Source organism: Abramis brama (assembly GCF_963993115.1).
Source record: "Abramis brama genome assembly, chromosome: 23".
NCBI lineage: Eukaryota > Metazoa > Chordata > Actinopteri > Cypriniformes > Leuciscidae > Abramis > Abramis brama.
Window position 1 is genome coordinate 19,953,290 of NC_139985.1, and position 17,645 is coordinate 19,970,934.

The 17,645-nt window shown below is 38.4% G+C and overlaps 1 protein-coding gene across 1 annotated transcript in view; it reads left to right on the forward strand.

Moving 5' to 3' along the window:
* Positions 1-17,645, forward strand: part of efna2b (ephrin-A2b) — a 188,842-nt gene that overhangs the window by 159,235 nt on the left and 11,962 nt on the right. The window contains exon 3 of the mRNA XM_084100781.1: positions 17,526-17,591. Coding sequence (XP_083956907.1) covers positions 17,526-17,591 — 66 coding nt within the window. The remainder of the gene's footprint in view (positions 1-17,525; positions 17,592-17,645) is intronic.

The following is a 17,645-nucleotide window of genomic DNA, read 5'->3' on the forward strand; positions in this document are numbered from 1 at the left end:
AATCCATTAAATCATATTTCGAATGACTTTTTATATGATTTTTCAGCCATTTCGCCTAAAATCCTCTTTAAATGTATTTAATTGCTCATTGTTGCAGTTGGTCTGACACCTTCAGCCATGTTGGCATATCCTGTCGTCTGCTTGCGCTTGGCCCCGATAATTGCTGCTTGCAGCTATATTTATTATTATTATTATTATTATTCTTCCTTCTTCCGACTGGGAGTCTATGGCAGCCCATAGAACCGATCGCGGGAAAGTTGTAATGGTTTGACATTCTAATAGAGGACAGTCCCAACATTAAATACACCAATTTTGGTGTGTCTAAGTCATTCCCTCTAGCGCCACCAACTGTCCAAAGTTTCACTCATGTTTATGCTAATAACTTTTGAACCACAAGGGCTAGAAACAAAATTATTTTTTCCTCTGATTCCTGAGCACATGGCGATTCGAGGGCACCATATGACGTCATTTTCCGTCATAATAATTGTTCCGCCATTTCGAATTTTCCGAAAAAGCTACTTTTTCGAACTCCTCCTAGGCCGTTTCTCCAATTTCCACGAAAATTGAATCAGATCATCTTCAGACCATGTTGACAAAAAGTTATGGAATTCGTGTTGATTCGTCAAACTGTTCTCGAATACCGCGCAAACAAATTTTATGTAGCGCTTGCAAAAATAGACACAAGCCAGTATCTCCTCAACACTTTATCATATTCAGACCAAACTTGGTACATGTCATCACAAGCATGACCTGAGGCTACATGCTGCGTTTCGGCGCAGCGCCACCTACTGGTCCGGAGATATGAAAAATGGCTGTTTTTGCTTATAACTTCTGAATGGTTTGTCCAAAAATCATAAAAGTGGTCTCGTTAGATTCAGGGCAGCATGCTGAGTCGACTGATATCCAATTTTCCCTGATCAGCCATTTTGGCTGTCGGCCATTTTGAATTATGTGCTAAAATGCTGTATTTTAGGAATGCATGAACGTATCGTTACGAAACTCGGTATGGGTCATCAGTACAAGGCCCTGAAGGTACTCAAAAGATTACAAGACAGCGCCACCTTTTGGTCAAAAGTTATAATTAAATTCCCAAAAATGCTAATAACTGTTTACTATGTACGCTTACGCTTGTGGGAATGTTATGAAATTTGGCACACTGACAGAGGAGAGTCTGATCTATCAGCATAGCAAATTTGGAGTCTCCAACTCATTCCCTCTAGCGCCACCAACTGTCCAAAGTTGCACTCATGTTTATGCTAATAACTTTTGAACCACAAGGGTTAGAAACAAAATTCTTTTTCCCTCTTATTCCTTAGCTCAAGACGATTCGATTGCATCCTATGACGTCATTTTCCGTCATGGAAAGTTTTCCGCCATTTTGAATTTTCCGAAAAACCTACTTTTTCGAACTCCTCCTAGACCGTTGCTCCGATTTTCACCAAAATCGAATCGTATCATCTCCAGACTTTGCTGACTAAAAGTTATGGATTTCGTGTCAATAGACGAAACCGTTTTCGTATAGTGCAGCAGCAAAGTTGAGGCATGATGCCAAAAGGACTATTCAGGCTTTATCTCTGCAATGCCTTGACATATTGACACCAAACTTTGTATGTGTCATTGTCACTTCACTCTGACCTCATCACATCAGTTTTGTAACTGCTCCACCTATTGGTCGAAAGTGATAATCCATTAAATCATATTTTGAATGACTTTTTATATGATTTTTCAGCCATTTCGAAAAAAATCCTTTCTAAATGAATTTAATTGCTCATTGTTGCAGTTGGTCTGACACCTTCAGCCATGTTGGCATATCCTGTCATCTGCTTGCGCTTGGCCCCGATAATTGCTGCTTGCAGCTATATTTATTATTATTATTATTATTCTTCCGCCATGGGAGTCTATGGCAGCCCATAGAACCGATTGCGGGAAAGTTGTTTTGGTTTGACATTCTGATAGAGGACCGTCTCAACATTAAATACACCAATTTTGGTGTTTCTAAGTCATTCCCTCTAGCGCCACCACCTGTCCAAAGTTTCACTTTTATTTTGCTAATAACTTTTGAACCGTAAGGCCAATCAGCGAAATTCTTTTCTCCTCTGATTCCTGAGCTCATGGCGATTCGATAGCACCCTATGACGTCATTTGCCGTCATAAAAATATGGCCGCCATCTTGAATTTTCAAAAAAAGCTACTTTTTCGAACTCGTCCTAGACGGTTTGTCCGATTTGCACGAAAATTGAACCAGATCATCTTCAGGTAGTGCTGACAAAAAGTTATGGAATTCAAATGGATTCGTCAAACCGTTTTCGATAAACGCACAAATACATTTTACGTAGCGCTAGCAAAAACAGTCGTAAGGCCGTATCTCCGCAACGGTTTATCGTATTCAGACCAAACTTGGTACATGTACTCACAAGCATGACCTGAGGCTACATGCTGTGTTTCGGCGCAGCGCCACCTACTGGTCCGGAGATATGAAAAATGGCTATTTTTGCTTATAACTTCTGAACAGTTTGTCCAAAAATCATACAATTGGTCTCGTTAGATTCAGGGCAACATGCCGAGTCGACTGATATCCAATTTGACCATATCGGTCATTTTGGCTGTCGGCCATTTTGAATTTTGTGCTAAAATTCTGTATTTTATGAACGCATGAACGGATTGTTACGAAACGTGGTATGGGTCATCAGCACAATGCCCTGAATGAGCCTGAGAAGTTTCGAAACAGCGCCACCTAGTGGTGAATTTTTTTTTTCAAATGCTTATAACTTTGGGTGTGGTCGACTTATTTTCACGAAACTCATCTTTTTAGACTCCTGAATCGTTGCCGAGTCCTACGATACCAAACATGCTAGGTTTTGCCTTACGGTTTGTGTAGCGTTGTGATTTAGCGCTTAAAAAACATTTGGCTATATCTTTGAAACCGCTAGTCCGATCGAGACGAAACCACCGTCAGAAGTTTGGAAACATAGGTCGATAGCTATACGCCAATGCCCAAATGCGAAAATATTGATGTTTAGGGGTACTAATTTCCAATCAAAGTCATGTGTCAGTCATTTTTTTCGTGTTTTTTCATATAAATGTCTATAACTCCGAAGCGAATTGAGATATTTTCACCAAAATTGACACACATATGTATGGGCTCACTCTGAGGACACGTAAAAAAAATTGTGGGACTGAGCCTCTTGGTGGCGCTATAATTGAACAAAATATGAAATTCCCATTGACTTCAATACAGTTTTGTGAAATAAAATGCTATACTAAACAAATGCATTGGTGTAATATTACGAAACTCAGATTGTGTCATCAGCACCATCCCCTGAAGGCAACCAAAATATTTCAAGACAGCGCCACCTAGTGGTCAAAAGTTATAACAAAATTTCCAAAAAGGCTAATAACTTTTGAATAAATCTGGCTATTGAAATGCCACGGGTCTTAATAGATTCCTTGGGTCAAGCCGAGAACATAGATACCAAGTTTTCCTTATTTGGCCAAACTTCCTGTCCGCCATCTTGATTTTCATTCAAAACCTACTTTTTCTAACTCCTCCTAGACCGTTTGTCCGATTTTCACCAAAATCGAATCGTATCATCTCCAGACTGTGCCGACAAAAAGTTATGGATTTCGTGTCGATTGATGAAACCGTTTTTGTATAGCACAGCAGCAAAGTTGAGGCATGATGCCAAAATGACTATTCAGGCTTTATATCTGCAATGCCTCGACATATTGACACAAAACTTTGTATGTGTCACTGTCTCCTTACTCTGACCACACCACATCAATTTCGTAACAGCGCCACCTTTTGGTCAGAAGTGACAATCCATTAAATCATATTTTGAATCACTTTTTACATGATTTTTCAGCCATTTCGCCTAAAATCCTCTTTAAATGTCTTTAATTGCTCATTGTTGCAGTTGGTCTGACACTTTCAGACATGTTGGCATGTCTTGTCGTCTTATTCTGCTTGGCCCCGGTAATTGCTGCTTGCAGCTATATTTATTATTATTATTCTTCCGCCATGGGAGTCTATGGCAGCCCATAGAACCGATTGCGGGAAAGTTGTTTTGGTTTGACATTCTGATAGAGGACCGTCTCAACATTAAATACACCAATTTTGGTGTTTCTAAGTCATTCCCTCTAGCGCCACCACCTGTCCAAAGTTTCACTTTTATTTTGCTAATAACTTTTGAACCGTAAGGCCAATCAGCGAAATTCTTTTTTCCTCTGATTCCTGAGCTCATGGCGATTCGATTGCACCCTATGACGTCATTTGCCGTCATAAAAATATGGCCGCCATCTTGAATTTTCAAAAAAAGCTACTTTTTCGAACTCGTCCTAGACGGTTTGTCCGATTTGCACGAAAATTGAACCAGATCATCTTCAGGTAGTGCTGACAAAAAGTTATGGAATTCAAATGGATTCGTCAAACCGTTTTCAATAAACGCACAAATACATTTTACGTAGCGCTAGCAAAAACAGTCGTAAGGCCGTATCTCCGCAACGGTTTATCGTATTCAGACCAAACTTGGTACTTGTACTCACAAGCATGACCTGAGGCTACATGCTGTGTTTCGGCGCAGCGCCACCTACTGGTCCGGAGATATGAAAAATGGCTATTTTTGCTTATAACTTCTGAACAGTTTGTCCAAAAATCATACAATTGGTCTCGTTAGATTCAGGGCAACATGCCGAGTCGACTGATATCCAATTTGACCATATCGGTCATTTTGGCTGTCGGCCATTTTGAATTTTGTGCTAAAATTCTGTATTTTATGAACGCATGAACGGATTGTTACGAAATGTGGTATGGGTCATCAGCACGATGCCCTGAATGAGCCTGAGAAGTTTCGAAACAGCGCCACCTAGTGGTGATTTTTTTTTTTCAAATGCTTATAACTTTGGGTGTGGTCGACTTATTTTCACGAAACTCATCTTTTTAGACTCCTGAATCGTTGCCGAGTCCTACGATACCAAACATGCTAGGTTTCGCCTTACGGTTTGTGTAGCGTTGTGATTTAGCGCTTAAAAAACATTTGGCTATATCTTTGAAACCGCTAGTCCGATCGAGACGAAACCACCGTCAGAAGTTTGGAAACATAGGTCGATAGCTATACGCCAATGCCCAAATGCGAAAATATTGATGTTTAGGGGTACTAATTTCCAATCAAAGTCATGTGTCAGTCATTTTTTTCGTGTTTTTTCATATAAATGTCTATAACTCCGAAGCGAATTGAGATATTTTCACCAAAATTGACACACATATGTATGGGCTCACTCTGAGGACACGTAAAAAAAATTGTGGGACTGAGCCTCTTGGTGGCGCTATAATTGAACAAAATATGAAATTCCCATTGACTTCAATACAGTTTTGTGAAATAAAATGCTATACTAAACAAATGCATTGGTGTAATATTACGAAACTCAGATTGTGTCATCAGCACCATCCCCTGAAGGCAACCAAAATATTTCAAGACAGCGCCACCTAGTGGTCAAAAGTTATAACAAAATTTCCAAAAAGGCTAATAACTTTTGAATAAATCTGGCTATTGAAATGCCACGGGTCTTAATAGATTCCTTGGGTCAAGCCGAGAACATAGATACCAAGTTTTCCTTATTTGGCCAAACTTCCTGTCCGCCATCTTGATTTTCATTCAAAACCTACTTTTTCGAACTCCTCCTAGACCGTTTGTCCGATTTTCACCAAAATCGAATCGTATCATCTCCAGACTGTGCCGACAAAAAGTTATGGATTTCGTGTCGATTTATGAAACCGTTTTCGTATAGCACAGCAGAAAAGTTGAGGCATGATGCCAAAATGACTATTCAGGCTTTATATCTGCAATGCCTCGACATATTGACACAAAACTTTGTATGTGTCACTGTCTCCTTACTCTGACCACACCACATCAATTTCGTAACAGCGCCACCTTTTGGTCAAAAGTGACAATCCATTAAATCATATTTTGAATCACTTTTTACATGATTTTTCAGCCATTTCGCCTAAAATCCTCTTTAAATGTCTTTAATTGCTCATTGTTTCAGACATGTTGGCATGTCTTGTCGTCTTATTCTGCTTGGCCCCGGTAATTGCTGCTTGCAGCTATATTTATTCTTCATTTTTCCGACTGGGAGTCTATGGCAGCCCATAGAACCGATTGCGGGAAAGTTGTTTTGGTTTGACATTCTGATAGAGGACAGTCCCAACATTAAATACACCAATTTTGGTGTGTCTAAATCATTCCCTCTAGCGCCACCACCTGTCCAAAGTTTCACTAATATTTTTCTAATAACTTTTGAACTGTAAGGCCAATCAACAAAAATATTTTTTTCCTCTGATTCCTGAGCTCATGCCGATTCGATTGCACCCTATGACGTCATTTTCCGTCATAAAAATATGTCCGCCATTTTGAATTTTCCTAAAAAGCTACTTTTTCGAACTCGTCCTAGACGGTTTGTCCGATTTGCACGAAAATTGAATCAGATCATCTACAGATGATGCGGACAAAAAGTTATGGAATTCAAGTTGATTCGCTTAACCGTTGTCGATAAACCCACGAACAAATTTTACGTAGCGCTTGTGAAAACAGACGTAAGCCAGTATCTCCGCATCGCTTTTTCGGATTCAGACCAAACTTGGTATATATCATTACAAGCATGACCTGAGGCTACATGCTGTGTTTCGGCACAGCGCCACCTACTGGTCCGGAGATATGAAAAATGGCTATTTTTGCTTATAACTTCTGAACAGTTTGTCCAAAAATCATAAAATTGGTCTTGTTAGATTCAGGGCAACATGCCGAGTCGACTGATATCCAATCTTACCATATCAGCCATTTTGACTGTTGGCCATTTTGAATTTTGTGCTAAAATGCTGTATTTTAAGAATACATGAACGGATTGTTACGAAACTTGGTATGGGTCATCAGCACAATGTCCTGAAGGAGCGTGAGAAGTTTCGAACCAGTGCCACCTAGTGGTCAAACGTTATAACAAACTTTCCAAAAAGGCTAATAACTTTTGAATAAATTGGCCTATTGAAATGCCACTGATCTTAATAGATTCCTTGGGTCACGCCAAGAACATAGATACCAAGTTTACCTTATTTGGCTGAACTTCCTGTCCGCCATCTTGATTTTCATACAAAACCTACTTTTTCGAACTCTTCCTAGACCGTTTGTCTGATTTTCACCAAAATCAAATCGTATCATCTCCAGACCGTGCCGACTAAAATTTATGGATTTCATGTCGATAGACGAAACCGTTTTTGTATACCGCAGCAGCAAAGTTGAGGCATGATGTCAAAATGACTATTCAGGCTTTATCTCTGCAATGCCTTGACATATTGACACCACACTTTGTATGTGTCTTTGTCACTTCACTCTGACCACATCATATCAGTTTTGTAGCTGCGCCACCTATTGGTCGACAGTGATAATCCATTAAATCATATTTTAAATTTCTTTAAAACTGATGATTTTTCAGCCATTACGCCTACAATCCTCTTTAAATGTCTTTAATTGCTCATTGTTGCAGTTGGTCTGACACTTTCAGACATGTTGGCATGTCTTGTCATCTGATTCTGCTTGGCCCCAATAATTGCTGCTTGCAGCTATATTTATTATTATTATTATTATTATTCCGCCGTAAAACGCATCGTGCAGCCCAAACCGTAAGTCCTAGAGACTTGAAACCTGGCCAGGTGGTAGGTCTCAATTTGGGGAGAACCTCACAAAATATTACCTTGATTGGCCAATAGGTGGCGCTACAGCGATCAACAACGCGAAACCTCTCATAACTCCTAGACCGTTTGTCGTAGACTCAAGTGTCTTATATCATTGGAATCCTTGAGTCCAGACAAACAAAATGTATATCTCCCATGTCATTTCCAGTATGCAAATTTCCACGCCATTTTTAATTTTCCGCAAAAATCTACTTTTTCGTACTCCTCATAGGCCGTTTGTCAGATTCACTCGAAACTTGACATGCATCATCAAGGGACCCTCAAGGCAAAATGTTATCAAAAGAATTACGATCGGTTATTCAACCTCGCCATGGGATGCCAAAACGTTTGAAGTAGTTGCAATTGTTGTATGCATTGTTGTAGTATCAACATTGTTGTAGTTCGCTTCCGGGAGCGAACGCTGGAGCGTCTTAGTTGCCGCTGTTCCCGGGTGTTTATTTGTTTTAAACTATTATTTTAATTCTCTCTGAGTTGTTTTGACGCTGTAACGGTCTGGCTTATGTTTTTAAAACGATAAGCACAACATTTGGAGAGATCCGAGTCTGTGTTTTAAAACTCTGTTGTTTACACGGAGTGTTTGGCTACTCTCTGTGCCTAATATCGGAAAAATGAGGCTCCACGTAGTGGTTCCATGGATCATCTTAATCTGGATTATTTTACTTCCACTATTTCAGCCTGCTGTATCGGTATTTCTATACAGCGCCGAAGAACTTCTACAGTTTTGTTCCAATCGCTACCCGTCTCCTCCAGATCTTCATTTCTATACTGAAATAAACTCTGGTGGTGGGAATACAAAAATGCTGTTCTCAACAATGAACCGTATTTTGTGACCACCAGATGTTTTCTCGTTGCATTCGCATTCTAATACTAGATGTGATATTTTTATGAATTATTTCAACGAAAAAATTGAAACTATTCATAAGAATTTAACACCCAACACCGGGGCATGTGGTTCTTTCTCCTCTCTTTATGATGCTTCCAATCTAACTGCTTTTTCTAGTTTTTATTTGCCTACTGAGAATGCAATAGCTGAATGTGTTCAAAAATCTAAATCTACTATCTGTCAGTTAGATCCTATTCCTACACATTTTGTTAAGTTTTGTAACAAAAGTTTGCAATTTCAGTCTGCTTATCGTCCATATCATAGCACGGAGACAGCTCTTATTAAAGTCACAAATGATTTGTTAATGGCTGCAGATTCGGGACTTTGATCAATACTCGTTCTTCTTGATTTAACTGCAGCCTTCGACACTATCTCACATAGCATTTTACTGGAAAGGTTGATTTCTATTGGGATCACTGGTACAACCCATGATTGGTTTAGATCATATCTATCTGGTCGGACTCAGTTTGTTCAGATAAAACAATTTAAATCGCAGATATCTCAGATAACCAGTGGTGTACCTCAAGAATCAGTCTTGGACCCTCTTCTGTTTATCGTATATTTATTGCCTCTAGGACAGATCTTCCGTAAATTTAATATAAATTTTCATTGCTATGCTGACGACACCCAGCTCTATATATCTTCAAAGCCTAGTTCGATATTTCCGTCTTCCTCTCTGTTGCTTTGTCTGTCTGACATCAAATCATGGTTTACATGCAATTTTCTCAAGGTTAATAGCGCGAAGACTGAAATTTTATTAGTAGGCACTAAATCAAAACTGCGTAATTGTGAAAGTTTCTCACTTGCTATCGACAACTCTGTTATTTTTCCTTCTTCTCAGGTAAAGAGTCTGGGTGTCGTCCTCGATAGTACTCTGTCTTATGAGGCACATGTTAATAATATTACACGGTCAGCATATTACTATCTGCGAAATATTAATCGTCTCCGACCATCCCTTTCTGTTAATAGTACTGCTGTTCTGGTGCATGCATTAGTTACTTCTCGAATTGACTATTGCAACTCTCTGCTCAGTGGTGTCTCACAGAAACTCATTCACAAACTTCAGATGGTCCAGAACTCAGCAGCTCGGATCATTACACGAACACCTTTGAATGAGCATATAACTCCGGTATTAGAGCATCTTCACTGGCTTCCGATCAAATACCGTATCCAATTCAAGATTTTACTTTTTACTTATAAGGCTCTTCATGATCTAGCACCTTCATATCTGAGTGAACTTCTGCATGTGTATTTACCTACTCGATCTCTCAGGTCTTCTGCTTCTGTGACTCTTGTAGTACCATCTGTGCATTTGACTACGATGGGAAGTCGAGCTTTTAGTTGTATGGCTCCGTCGATTTGGAATACTTTACCACAAGATATACGTAATAGTCTTAGTCTCTCAACTTTTAAATCACGTCTTAAAACTCATTTTTTTAGATTAGCCTATCCTGATTAATTTTAGTAATGTCGGTGGGTATTGATTTTATTGATTTTATGCATTTACTCTTTATTGTGTTGTAGTTTTTTTTCCTCTGTTTTATTATGTATTTTATTATTGTAAGGTGTCCTTGAGTGTCCTGAAAGGCGCCCACAAATAAAATGAATTATTATTATTATTATTATTAAGTAGGCGGGGCCACTTTCACTAAAATGGCTATAACTCTTGAAAGCATTGAGATATTTTCACCAAACTTGGTATACTCATATACGAGCTCATTTTGTGGTCACACAAAAAAATCTGCAGCGATTCACCACTTGGTGGCGCTATAATACGAAAAAGGCATAAAACAGCTTATAACTACGGTACCGTTAGTCCGATTGACTTGAAAATGAGCATGTGGTGTCTTTGTCCAGGGTGCCATGCCTTTCTATGAGGACATTGGTGTATCTCGAAAAACATGGCCGCCATTAGCCAGTGAAATTTGAGCACCTATTAGACAAGGTTAATGAAGGTTGATTGGAACAAAACACGTTGGGCATGTTCAACTCATGGCCCTAGAGGTCTGTAAGAAATTTGAAAGAAATCGGCCACTAGATGGCACTAACGAGTTTTATGGCTCTGTAATCACGTGGTGTTTCTCACATCCACACAATATACATATCATTTGATAGTAGGGCTGGGTAAAAAATATCGATTTCTCGATTTTAATCGATTCTCATTTTTACGAAACGATATCGATTCTTAAATCCCAAGAATCGATTAGTCATCCTGTTTTCAGTTGATGAATGAATGGAACATTGTTGCACGCATCCCATTCAATAAATCGCAATAATCTTTGTGCTTTGTTATTATTGATATGAAACAAAGTCTCAGATTTCAAATTACGTCCATTTTCTTACGAAATTAAAAAACATAATTACCGTTTTGGCGCTGTGGCGTGAGATCGCTCTGGCTTAGCTCAGCTCAAGAGCAGCAGCAGTGCGGAGCGCACATGACCTTCTCTTCCACCTTAATAATACCAGTTACAGCGCGAAATAAACATGAATGAGCATCTGAAAGTGTGTTAAAAGATAGAGTACAACTTATCGAAGTCCGTATCATGTCACATGGAATCGCTCAATCAGTATTTCAACCGTGGAAAGACGTTAGTAAACAATGTCATGTAATGTCACATTTACCTCAGAAAAAAACATATCCAGTGACCATAAAGTCGTTAGTCAGCTAGAAAAATTAACTCTAGAGAGGAGCATTTTGTTAAATATATGCACCATATTACATATTCATTATAATTTTTTTATATTCTTCAATATTTAATGCATGTTTGAATAAATCTGGAAAGTTTTTTATGACAGCCACCATTTAAATTTTTATATGATCTCATATAACTTTATTATTATAAAAATAAATAAAAGTGTATTTTAAGTGTTTGTATACAAATCAGTTAATTTTTACCTTCAATATTATAGTAGGCTAATGAAGCACTGACTCCCACAGTTTACAATAATAAGAGATTTGTTTTCCTTGAGAAAATGTGCAATGTATTGTACCTGATATCCAAAATAATCAATATTGAATCGAATTGAATCGAATCGTAATCGAAATCTAATCGAATTGCAATCGAAATCGAATTGTGAAATTTGTGTCAATACCCAGCCCTATTTGATAGATCTCCTCATACTGAACAACTTTGCCTCAAGAACCACTGCTGTCAATCAAATTATTTGTTAAATATTTGAGATTATTTGAAAACTACTTTTTCAAACTCCTCATAGGCCGTTGGTCCGATTTGCTCGAAACTTCACATGCATCATCTAGGGACTCTCATGGCAAAAAGTTATCAAAAGAATTTCGTGCCAGGTTTCAAGGATTTCTGATGCTCAGAGGGCTCACAGTACATTCTATCAAACATTTAAACTGAAGATGAAGCCTTTGTTGTAAAGTTTTCTTTGTTCGAAGCAGAGACCAGTGAGACAGTCGGGATCGCGTTCAACAGAAGTATTCTTTATTGAGAACTCTGCTGTACGCGGCTGTAGAAACTTCCAACATGATCTAACTGAGGGAACTTTACATGGTATCTTATAGGCCATTCAGTGGGCTGTCCTTAAAGGTGCTGAACTTACACACAGCCTTAGAGATGACTACTGAATCTAATCATCTAAAGACAATAGAGGCAATTACCCCCAACTGAGATAATGGTACCCCCCAAATTGTATAAATAACACATGGTCACGAGAACGAAGACTTTGTAACATTCACATATAGTTCAACTCTGAGTAGGAAGATTAAAGACTTCCCCAAAAGGTATAAACAACAAATGGTCACGAGAGCTAAGACTATGTAACCTTCACACACACAGTTCAACACTTAGTTGGAAGATCAAAGACTAACAAAACCCCTGACTATTACAAGGTTTAGACAGCTGACTTAAAGCTGACTTGCATTAAAGAGTAAATTAAATTTTAATCCTTCAGTCCCCTCTTTGAGAGTTCTTAAAATAACTCTCACAAAATACAAATTTAAACACTTAAAAGTTCAAATCTTGTAACTTGAAAAAGTTACAGGCACGTATAACTTATTCTGTGTTGTGTCCTTGATTTACATGAGTGTCATAGTTCTTCTCAAAACCATAACTGTTGACACCTGCGACGCAGGTTGTAAAATGTCGTATAAACTACATGATTACACAGAAAACCATGTAGCATAAGAGTGGAAGTCTTGAAAGTCCATGGCGCCTGAATAGCTGTGAAGTCTGTTTCCTGTAGAGTCCATTTGTCACGTAGAGTCGCTCTGATGACTCGTCCCTCATGAGGCTTGGTCATGGAAATCTGAGGTGATGTTTTATACCAGGATGCTGCTTGTGAAGACATCATGGCATACACACATACCTGTAACACAATAAAACAAAGAAACGGCAGACCAGCAGTATTCATGCATGGACTTCATTCTTCCATAAGTCGCACATGTTCTGTGTTGATTTTCTGTAATTGCATGTTGACACAGAAACGAACATGCGATTAGGGTCCGTGAATTTTCTGCGTTGTGTATTTTTCATTTTCTCTTGTGATAGTTCGTTCAGCAGTGGGTCTGGTTGTCTTCTTGAGGTTGGGGCTTCATACGCAGATGAGACGGTCGTTGCATATGGATCTCGAAAAAGACATCAAGTTTTATCTGCACACTGTAAGACAGAAAACAGAAAAACAGAGAGCAGTATTTGTCCAAACACTAGGGTTGTAGCAGTATTTGTTTAAACACTAGGGTTGTAGCGTTTTCAGAGTCTGCTGTTGTTGTTTCATTCTTTCCCTATTTCTTAATTTATTTGACACCTATGGACCAGTGAGGTAAGGATGGACTAAATGGGGAAAGGCCTATGAGGTAGTGTCTTCTCCCTGGGTTCACCCCCGAACGCCTGTTGCGTCAGTTCTTCCCAGGGCACCTCACTTGTCCATGTCCTATTCTGTCCCTGTGTTGTGTACACACTGTACAGTGTGTGAGAAAATTGGCACATTTCCATTCTCCAGTGAAACATCAGTCCTACTAGACATCATTAACAGAGGATGGTTGTCTGACTGCAATATTCTATGGCATAACATTTAAGGCTGTGAGTTTTCTGAATGTCCCCCAAACAAAGGCTGTGACAGTCACTTTCCTTTTGTTCTATTAAACAAAAATAAGTCTTTCATCTTTGTTGTGAGTTACTGGGGAAATTAAGCACTCACAGCCTAAATGGTTAACACCGTATCAAGTTGCCCCACGAGTTTAACGAGGAGGGGAGGGGCTGCTTTAAAGTAGCAAACAAATGTAGTAAGAGCTGCATAACATTGTTAACTTGTCTTAAGTTATTTTTGTTTTTTCTACATTCTTTTCCAAAATGTCTGTGCTTGCCACAGTAAGAACAACTGGCTTCTCTAGGACTTTTGCATTTCTTTGGCTTCTCTGAGTTGACCTTAATGGATGCTGCTGCAATTCTTACTCTCTCTTTGACATCAGAATTTCTTTCCCAAATAGCTAATCTTTCTAGGTTACTTCTGAGAGTTCTTTTAGCCCACGTAATATCTAGGAATGGCAAGGCTGTTCTGTACTCAGCTACAAGACCATCTGCCCAAATTCGGATTAGAGCTCCTTTGTCAGCTAACACACTTTCGGAATCATCCACTATTCCACTGTACGTTACCGCTACCTGACAGAACCTCTCAGTATATTCACTCACAGTTTCTTCTTTCTCTTGTACACAGCTAGTAACTCTCGACCAATCGATTTTAGGTCCTAAGATATTCTTTAGGATTTTCAAAACACCTTCTCTCAAATCGCCTTTACTGACATGTTGCAGTTCGGAAGTAACAGCAGACTCAAAATTGTTGAATTCAGATTCAGTTAGAATTTGTGACATCAGCTGTGTGACTTCCGGCAACGACATGTCGTAAAGATGCATTTTGCTGAACAATGCTCTTCTAAATTCAGAAAAATTTGTACGTGCTGAGGGTAAACTCTGGGAGAGTCTATCTATATCCTTAGGACCTAAAGATGTTTTGGCAACCGTTTGTATTTGGACAACAGAAGAGTTCGGAGTAACACTTTCAGTTCCCTGAGATCTTCTCCTAGCCCCACAAACCTGCACTGAATCTACAGGCTGATCAGTTACTGATTGGATGGCTACATTTGTTTCAACGAAAGCTTTTAAGTCAGGATAATTGTTATCAGGCTGACTAACTTCTTCCACATCAGTTTTTTCTGCATCTTTGCTGCGGTTTACTTTCTTAGTCAACGAAGATATTCTAGCATGGAGCTCTTTGATCTGTTTCTCTAGCTCAGAGTTGCGCTTAGACTGTTCTGTAGCTAGGGTTAAACCGAATTCTCTGTGACAGAAGATAATGCCTTTGACACTGTTCTTGCGAATACTTTCTCCTAGTACCTTTTTACAATCTTCGATTGACCAAACTTTGCCTGGATCAATGCTAAATTTCTTTGTTAAATTCAATCTGACTTCCTCAGTCACGATTGAGTCCATGTGCTCTGATAACAAAGACTTAAATTCACTATCTGTCCAAAAAGGTGTAATCTGTCTAGTACTTTTCCTAAACATTTTTTGTGAATTTCTGTTACCACAAACAAAACACTAAAAAAAAACTTCTCTCTACTGTCTTGCAAACAGAGGGTACAATCTTATTAGCACATGAGGCTAAATCTAATTCTAAAGCTAATTCTCTAGCTTACAGATAGGTCTTCTCTAGCAAGAGCATACACACAATATTAACATGTAACTGTTAATCTTCCCTGCCATCAACAGAGGATCAATTTCATCTCTAAAAGAAAACTTTTTAGAGGCTTATCTTTAGTTAACCAAACTCTACAGCTGTTTGTTAACTTCTTCTCTGAACGGCGCAGAGGAAAACATTTGTACTGGTCTGCATTGGTTCTTTTGAATAGAGTAGCACTCACCAACCCTTGGTTGTAAAAGAAGATTCAGACTGGAAATCTTTGTTCAGCTGGAAGTTTCGCTCTGCATTCCAAAAGATGCAGTCTGGAAAACAGATCTTTGTTTGAGCTTGAAGTTTTCAATCTGGAGGAAGCTGGAAAGATTCAGTCTTGCAGTCTTTGTAAAGCTAGAGGTTTCGCTCTGGATTCCAAAAGATGCAGTCTGGAAAGCAGATCTTTTGTTGAGCTTGCTGTTTCAATCTGGATTCAGGTGAAGAAGCTGGAACTCTATCCGGGTCACAAGGCACCATCTGTTGTAAAGTTTTCTTTGTTCGAAGCAGAGACCAGTGAGACAGTCGGGATCGCGTTCAACAGAAGTATTCTTTATTGAGAACTCTGCTGTACGCGGCTGTAGAAACTTCCAACATGATCTAACTGAGGGAACTTTACATGGTATCTTATAGGCCATTCAGTGGGCTGTCCTTAAAGGTGCTGAACTTACACACAGCCTTAGAGATGACTACTGAATCTAATCATCTAAAGACAATAGAGGCAATTACCCCCAACTGAGATAATGGTACCCCCCAAATTGTATAAATAACACATGGTCACGAGAACGAAGACTTTGTAACATTCACATATAGTTCAACTCTGAGTAGGAAGATTAAAGACTTCCCCAAAAGGTATAAACAACAAATGGTCACGAGAGCTAAGACTATGTAACCTTCACACACACAGTTCAACACTTAGTTGGAAGATCAAAGACTAACAAAACCCATGACTATTACAAGGTTTAGACAGCTGACTTAAAGCTGACTTGCATTAAAGAGTAAATTAAATTTTAATCCTTCACCTTAAATACCACTGTTGTCCACAAGAGGGACAAAAAATCTTTTTAATCTAATCTTTATCATTATCCAGCATTGGCTGATAAACAAATGTTTAAAACCATAATTTTTTTCAAAGAATTAGGGTGCACTGGTAAATGATTTATATCATTTGCGCATTCTCCATCATGGATATTTTATGGTTTCAGGCCTACATTTCGGTTCAACGTATAGCCCAACAGCATAGTTGGCATGGCGGTCTTAAATGCTTGAACCCTGTTAATTGCTGCTTGCAGCTATATTTTTTGTTTGTGATTGCAAAGCTGAATTCTCAGTATCCATTACCCCAGTGTCACATGATCCTTTAGAAATCATTCTAATATGCTGATTTGGTGCCTAAGAAACATTTCTTATTATCAGTGTTGAAATCAGTGTTGTAGTTGCAGTATCAGTGTTGTCCTGCTTATTTAAAAAAAATATATAAAAAAATTTGGAAACTATGATACAAAATTGTTTTAACAATTTAGTTTATAAACAGATGACAGAAAATCCCAGTAAAAGAGATTCATTATTATTATTATTATTATTATTATTATTATTATTATTATTATTATTTTAATAATAAGCCCATGAATTACATATATATAAAGAATGGATTCTATCATTCCAGAACCAAGAATAGGAGCCCATTCAAAAAATGTTGGAACCGAACAGCCCTTTTGTCAAGGGCAAGAGTCATCTTGCCCCGGATGGGCATCTTACCCCATCACTTTAATAGTTATAATAAAGGACTAGAAGTCTTGGAAGTCATTACGTCATTTGCAGGTGATGAGTAGTTTTTAAATAGTATTTTAAGTAGTATTTTTAATTCTTAAAATAAGGTATGTAGACATTTACACTTTTTTTTGGTCTGATTTTCACTACTTTTTTAGACTTCATAACACTGATTAATTTTAGATCTCTTTATTTATTTTTTTATTATTATTTTTTTTAAATCCTTAAAACATGAATCAGGAAAAGTACTTCCACAATTATCAGTGTTGTGCTTTATTGGTTGAATTTGGTGGTTTGGGTTAATTGGTCACTTTGTGATTTAGGTCAACAGTAAAATTATATCATAGATGTTCTTTTAAGCCATTCTAACTAAATCATGTCAAGTCACATAGATTTATGTGAGGAATATTTACTGTAATTTTCACTTTCTCTGTCTCTTCACAGCTTCACCACACCCCAACCTTGGTGGGAAGCCCTGTTTGAAACTGAAGGTGTACGTCAAGCCTACAAGTGAGTGTGTTCCAGAGTCTGCCCGCCATGTCTGCTCTCTGTCTATTTATGTTA